Source organism: Anas acuta, chromosome 7 (assembly GCF_963932015.1).
Source record: "Anas acuta chromosome 7, bAnaAcu1.1, whole genome shotgun sequence".
Classification (NCBI taxonomy): domain Eukaryota; kingdom Metazoa; phylum Chordata; class Aves; order Anseriformes; family Anatidae; genus Anas; species Anas acuta.
The window spans coordinates 36,952,625-36,960,124 of record NC_088985.1 but is presented as its reverse complement, the minus strand read 5'-3'; the positions used below and the strand labels follow the sequence as shown (position 1 = coordinate 36,960,124).

At 38.1% G+C, this 7,500-nt stretch overlaps 1 protein-coding gene and 1 long non-coding RNA gene across 29 annotated transcripts in view; one reads left to right on the top strand and one right to left on the bottom strand.

The window, feature by feature from the left end:
• Positions 1-7,500, top strand: part of EBF3 (EBF transcription factor 3) — a 124,442-nt gene that overhangs the window by 77,141 nt on the left and 39,801 nt on the right. For 17 of the 28 annotated variants that reach the window (XM_068689254.1, XM_068689283.1, XM_068689265.1 and 14 more), the window contains 2 exons: positions 3,160-3,241; positions 6,263-6,407. In XM_068689254.1, coding sequence (XP_068545355.1) covers positions 3,160-3,241; positions 6,263-6,407 — 227 coding nt within the window. The remainder of the gene's footprint in view (positions 1-3,159; positions 3,242-6,262; positions 6,408-7,500) is intronic. The other 11 variants (XM_068689269.1, XM_068689258.1, XM_068689282.1 and 8 more) reach the window with 1 other exon arrangement.
• On the bottom strand, positions 1,348-1,933 carry LOC137859815 (uncharacterized). The gene is made up of 2 exons (XR_011098574.1): positions 1,665-1,933; positions 1,348-1,608 (listed from the first exon to the last, which is right to left on the bottom strand). It is a non-coding gene; the product is annotated as an uncharacterized lncRNA (long non-coding RNA).

The following is a 7,500-nucleotide window of genomic DNA, read 5'->3' as shown; positions in this document are numbered from 1 at the left end:
AGCTAAGTGTATAGGTGAGGTGAGTTAATAAAAGATGTAAATTTTATCTTAAAATAGTGAAGTCTTGTGGTAGGCAATACATTTTAATTAAGGTGGTAGCAGTCTTTTTCTAGCAGTGTGAAAAAATTGGAGAAAAGGAACATCACAAAGACTGCATTTTTCTCCATATCAGTATTTTAGGAACAGCTTAGTATGTTTAGGAAAGCTGTGCCACAAGACTGTATTTATTACAAAGACTACATCTGTGGATACAATACAAAACGTAGCACAGAGAGGCAAACCGAGAAAGGCTTGCTTTTCTGTTCTGTTGATGGCAGCAAGGTTTGAGATATGACCAAACTGAATTCAAATCCAGCTTCTTACTTCTTAAAGTGTGGCAGAGCGCTTGTTTCAAGGATGCAGGACTCGCTGAGGACAGGATCTGGTCCTGCCCTCTGCTGTAGGGATCCGTTCATAGTATCCATCATTCTTGTTGGTTGCCTGGGAGGAAAAATCAACCCAGTTTTCTTTCCCTGGCCAGTTTGAGAAATGCCCTGCCTGGGAACATGCGTTTTAACTTATGCTGTCTTCCTCTGAAAATGTTGTCTCGAAGCTGCCTGTGCTCCACAACCTTGCTGAAAAAAACAAACAAACAAAAAAAAACAAAAAAACACCAACAAAACCAGATTGCGAAAAAAAAAAAAAAAAAGAAAAGAAAAAGGAAAAAAAGAAAAGAAAAGAAAAAGGAAAAAAAGAAAAGATCTCTGTATCAAAGAACGCAGAAGAGCTGGAACATGATTGCTGTTTGTATTCACCCCAGTGTTACAGCTTTGATATTTAGCTCAGTGCTCAGGTTCATCCTGGTAAAGATGTTTAATTCCACCAAGTGTGTTTTTTCACCAAATAATTGAGTAAATACCAGTTGCAGTTGATGCTTTGTGAAAGAGTGCTTAATGGGCCCCTTTTTCTGACAGGATTTGAGCTCTCTGTGTAGAAACAATTCATCATGAATGCTTCAAGTTAAAAAAAATCCACAAGGAATAATACTTAGCATTCCCCGTGCACAATTCATTTGAGAATTTCAGAGCAATTTACAAACATTAGCTCAATAAGCCTCACAACACCCATCTGAGATCAGAAAAAATATATATATAAAAAAAAAAAAAGATGTTCCTCATCAGTGTGACTGTGGCACTGGGGATTGGTGAGGCTGAAGGCTCTCCCCAGTGCATGGTGGGTGCTGACTGGTGCAAGACCCAGCATCAGGGCCTGAGCCACTCCACGACAAGTGGTAGAAGACGTGAAAGAAAGAATGAAGATAAGACAGAAATGCCATTATGCCTAGGCAATCCTCAGCTGATGAGTTGGTCTCTGGAGATCACAAGTATCCTATACAAAAAAATAGAACCCAAGGCAGGTAAAATTAGGAGGAGGGTGTGGCAACAAAGATGCAAATTTGTGGAAAGGCTGAAACTCTCAATGGCATTTCTGCAGTGGTGTCCAGAAAACCTGAGTTTAAGTGAGTTTAAGTGAGCTTTCAGGCTAGGAGATCGTGTCAGCCACCATGGAAATCCAGCTCTTTTCCAGCTGAACATCTGAAGCCCCTTTACTGATTCTGAGATAGCTGAACTGATGACGCTGATTTATTTATACACAATATAAATAAAGCTAGTAATTTCCTACACAACATAAATAAAACTAGTAGTTTCCCTACTTGGCCTGATGGGTATGAGAGATCGCTCCTTTAACATTAGTATCCCATATCATTATTAGGGTCCTGCTCAAGTTTTAGCTTAAAAAGAAGAGCTGTGATTAAAAGCACCTGTTTGTAGTCATTTGTGATGCTCCCAAAATCTGAGGGGGAGCACAGCACACCTGTGCTCAGACCTGTGCTCAGACCTGTGCTCAGCTGCAGTTGGTCTGTGTTGGGTACTGAAGAATTTCTTGGCTTACCTCCTGCCTGGAATATCATTTGCACATGAAAATTTCTGCAAAGTGTTTACAGCTAGAATAGTCACAGTCACTTGTAAAGATTGGCGTGAATAAATAATAATTGCTCATGTACTAAATGTAAAAGCTCTGCCTAACCTTGCTAGTCAAAATGCATAAAGTTAGATAGCAAAAGCTGATGGGCTGGTGCCTCTGAGAAGCTCTGGGTGAGGAGTCCTGAGCCTTGCTTGTCACTGGCTGTCAGTCATGAGCTGAAAACAAGCTTCTCAGAATATATATATATATATTTAATTTTTAAATGTGAAAACATAAAGCAATTATTGAAAATGAATACTGAAGGAAAGAGGTGGGACCACCATCCCATACCAAGGAACTCACCAGCCCATACAGGAGGGCAGAATAACAGAGTCTGCACCCTTTCAAGCTTTCCCCTTTCTCATAAGTGCTTGCTGTGTTGCCATCAGGCAGTATTGCAACAAAACGGTTTGCTGGGAGTTGCCTTGGTGGTACAGTTTCGTCCTAAATAATTATGAGTTGCCTCTCAGCAAAAATAATCTGGATTTCTCTCCTCAGGTAGAGTGACTCCGTATAGTTAGAGGTTGGCAAGGTTGGAGAGATTGTAAGACAGGGTTTAATGCTCCACATTCCTTTTCTTTTAAAAATCCCTGAGGAAAATGGAGCCTTTCTGGTGGCCAGATCCATGCCTGAGCCTAACTGGAGTTAGCAGAGTTGGATTGAGTCCCTTTGCATATATAGAAATGCCAAGCTGGAGGCAAAGCCAAGAGTTTTTTGAAAGATTGACCATTCATTACCTTGGAATTTTTTCACATAGAGGTCATTACTGCTAATACAAGTTGTGGAAAAAAAAAAAAAAAGTATTAAAAAAAATAGAAATTTTAATCCGGTGTAAGTCATTACCTTTGAAGTCAATGAGTCATTGAAATCAACTTTCCCACACCGAGCTGAGGATGTGGCCTGGAGTCAATACATTTGTAGTTGTTGAAAAATTAAAAATATAAATTTGCCTTTCCTTGGCAATAATATTCTGTTTATGACAGAGATCTTATGCTTTAAAATAAGTTCATTAACTAATAAGAAAGTAATATTTCACTACGAGTATTCTTTTGGGTATAACTATTTATGATTAAATTTTATTAAACTTTTTTTTTTCTTTTTAATTGGATTTACAGTTTGATGGATCTAATAGATTTCACTTTTGTATTTTTATAGATTCTTTCTAAAGTTTTTCCTCAAGTGCAATCAGAACTGTTTGAAGAATGCAGGCAACCCGCGAGACATGCGAAGATTCCAGGTACAGATATCTCCTAAAAGTAAACCATGTATGGAAGATACCCAGATTTTCAAACTGCTTGAACTTTTTTTTCCCCATGAAAATCTGGTATTAGTGCTTTTACTTAGTGTAGTTTCAATGCTATAGCCCTTTAACAAATGCTCTCAGTGTTTTATATTTTCCCCACTAATTTAAATGCCTGTTCTCGGGCCTTGACCAGTTCTGCAGTGGGCTGTTATGGATCGCTGTGAAGCAAGTGGGCCTCTTCGCTGAAAGCATTTCCATAGTTTTCCTTCATACTAATACCTCACATCGTGGTGTGGAGTGAACTGAGACCTGTAGAAGTTTTACATACGTCAACTGAGTAAATAGACATTAGAAATTCAACTGTGGAACATGGTGAAATTTGGATCTCACTCAGTAGTTTTTCCTCCTGCATTTACAACTAGTAAATCCAACAGTGGTCATACAACCCACATATTTTTATTTGAATTGTTTTAGAAAATATTTAATACTTCACTTTCTCCTTACAGCTTTTGAAATACCCTGTGGTGAGTCATAACACTACAGAAAGACATCTGGCGTGGTGGACAAATGATTTCCTCCGTATTTGGGGTCATTTGAAATGCTTGATATGAAATATATGCTTTTAATTTCAAAATATTTCAAAATAATTCATATTTGTCAGTAATAATAAGCTAGTATTGAGATGTTCAAAACTTTCTTATTTTTTGAGAAGAATAACTTGTGGTTAAACTTGATAGCAAAACATGTGACATCTGTTTTCATGCACAGCCAACCAACCGGTGAAGCCAGAACACTTGAGCCAGCCAACAGAAAAGATCTGTAGCTGGAAAAAATATTTCTTCAAAACAATTGAGCCAAGCTTCCATTTTTCATGCATCTCAGCTTCACGTGGCATTGGTGATATTGATCCATCTGAACAGAACAGAAGGTCAAACCTGGAATGAGTGGAAATGTCCTCTTTGTCTCACCGATGACTAAATGAAGCATCAGTCATGAGTGATCATGTGGTCGACAATGGAGCCAGTAGACACTAGAAAGACTTTCCTGGGTCTCTTTAGCTAATCTCCCTGCCTCTCAGAAGGTTTAACTGGACTTAACAGTATGTCAGATCTTGAACAATATTTTTAACTGGTTTCACTATCTCAGCACCTTTCTTTAGGTGCGCTGCAGGAATAAGCCAATATAACAAAACCTAGCATGTCTTCCTTTTGCTGAACTACAGTATTTTCCCTTGGTGACTGACCTATATATACATGACAGAACAAAAATAGTTGTCATTTTTATATACACCTTTCTCTGTCTTCTTAATATACTGTGTTCTAGGCACCAAATCCAGAAATCTTTTCTAAAAATCATACCTGTATGTTTTGCAATATATATTTTTTTTTAAATCTGCAAATCTGATTAAAATTGAGAGCAGATAGCCCAGTGGCCTGGCAGTAGCTCTGTAGCTTAGGTGAGTGTGCAACCTCAGCACTCTCCTAAGTGGATGTTGACAGCAGTGAAAGTGTCCACTTCTGGGACAAGAAAGATAGGGGAGCACAGCAGACTTGCAGAAAACTGCCCTCAGGCTGTTCTAAAGGGTAACGCAGATGGCTGTCTCAAAGGAGGCAGAGTACGCAGAAAAGGTGCTGTGATAGCTGAAAGCTAATTATGGGTTGTGAATAAGAAGCAGGATCAGAGGTGATCCCAAACACAGAAACAGACAAAAATTGTCTTCTGATGCCTTGGACTAGCTCAGTGGAAAAGGAGAATAGTTTTTCCCCCTTCTTCTTTTTTTTTTTTTTTTTTTGCTCATTATGTGTTTGGGTATAGAAGCTGGTGTGAGAACCCCCAGAAAGCATTTTTGTTATATCCAAAAGTAAAATAAGCAGAAGACGAAAGCTAAAATTTGCACTAGCCTGTGCCACCATCACTAGTGTGGTTGTTAAGGCCTAACAGTCTAACTTAGCCATTGTCTTTACAGACTCTACTAATGCTACACCGCAAAGAAAATGCTACATGATTACTTCGTTTAACAAATCTGGAACCCCCACCACAGGGTCCATGCTGGAATATTTAAATAAGATGTAAAAGTCTATCTGGGATAATAACTACCAACCTATGAAGCTATGTCACACAGAGACACATGCACATCTCTCAATTTCCTCTTTGGCTTGTGGCCATGGAATATCATTTCCGGAATGAGTTTCACAAATCCATTGTGTAGGTGTTTTTATCAGGAAGGTTGTGCATTTTGCATATGTTCCTTTTCCATTTTCTACTAAGAAGCAGCTGGAAGCCAAAGAAGGCCCTATCCATCATCTCTTCTATGGCCGGACTCTGAACCTGGACACAAGAATAGGAGCCTTTCACTCAAAAATAAAGGAGGAAATTCCATTGACATACCAGGGTCAATCACCATCCAAATGAACTTGAGAAGGGATACTTTTCATGGATTGAAAACACTTTCACTATTCATATTCAACTCAGTCTTTTCAGATGCAAAAAAGTTCATTATCAGACATTAAATGTAATTGTAAAACTGACCTGGAGATCATTTACTGAAGAAAAAATGGGGAGTTACGATGGTTCCTGATTTATTAAGCTTTTTTTATTTGGAATCCTCACAACCCTTCATTTGAAGACAGTCTCAAGTGAACAAATTTTAATTAGATAAACTATCTAATCAATATATCAACAGATCAATCAAAACAGCAGCTTTTAAAATGAGTGGCTAGAGGGGTGTTTCTGAAACTAATGGCTAGAAGAATATTTCCCTGAATTGAATTCATTTGTTAGCATAATAGGAGATTAAACTCTAATTAGTGTAGCAGGTTCTGAAGAGAAACAATTGTGAGTTAAAAATCGCCAGTGTTAGCCACATAAACAAAGATGTATTCATAGTTGTCATTCACTTTGCTGAAAGTGAAAAGTAACAGGCTGTGATGTTGATTGTCTTAAAAGATCTATTTTTGCATCTATGTTCCTAAAGCTAGGCAGGCTTCTTTAAATTTTGTTTTTCTTCTTTTTTAGGTTGTTGTATCAACAACAGTCAATGTGGATGGCCACGTTCTGGCTGTCTCAGACAACATGTTTGTACACAACAATTCCAAACATGGAAGGCGGGCTCGCCGCCTTGACCCCTCAGAAGGTACGGCTCCTTCTTATCTGGAAAATGGTAGGCACACATTTACATGTCTTTTTTTATTTGCGATGCTTTTTTTTTTGCACCATATTTTATGTTGATACACCACTACATTTACTTTTCCATATTTTCTTCTCTCATCAATCAAACCACCCATTAAAAAAGTCCATTAGTATTTCTCAGCTCTTGTCAACCAGAATACAGTCACTTTTGAATTTGCTTCTGAATTCTCTCTTTATTTAATACTTACAGTTTTGCAGTCACAACCAATTTTTCATCTTTTTCCTTTTTTTTTTTTTTTTTTTTTTTTTTTCAGTCTTGTTTTGCTTGCAGCTTTTTCTTGCTATTTAATTTGACTTGATTTTATTTTGGCTTGTCATATTCCTTGATCCAGAGGTACAGTCTCAGGTTATGTATGCAAGTTTAAGTGGATGGTAAAAACATGACCAAATCTGTAAAGAATTTACTGTGAGGTCAATTTCCTGTTGCTGGGCCTTACTGCTGCAGATTACAGCAGTGGGGTTTTTGTATGAGAAAAACAGCATAAAATGTTTTTCTTCAGACTGACTCAATGTGATTGACTTCTTGCCTGAACTGCTAAAAGAAGATAGGCTGAGATGAAGAAGAGAATGGAAAGTATCTCTGAAAATCCAGAATGCTGAAACAGTCTTTCTGGAGCCCATCAGCCTCTGAGTCATTCTCACACAATTGCAGCTGCGCTCATACGCGTGCACATTTTATTCTCCCACAGAGTACAAAATAATTATTTAGATTTAAATATTACTTTGTTTGCACTGCAAAATACACCGTCATAAAGACACAAAACTCTTGGGTAATCTGCTTTTCAGTAAAACAAAATTCATACAGGACAAACATTTTGAATCCTCGAGAGTTAGAGTTTTCCGAAGCACTGGCATTCAGAGTGCCCCAGCCTGGCTAGCTGCGGTGGGCAGTCCCAGCACATCCATTTCCACGGGACCCCTCTTGTGAGTTGTTACTAACGTATTGACAGGATCATGGCTTTTTACACTAATAAAATTAATTAAAGTAATAACTGAACACTAAGCTGCTAATACAATCATTGTCATTTTATGTTTCAAACGATACTTACCGATGGGCACACAGA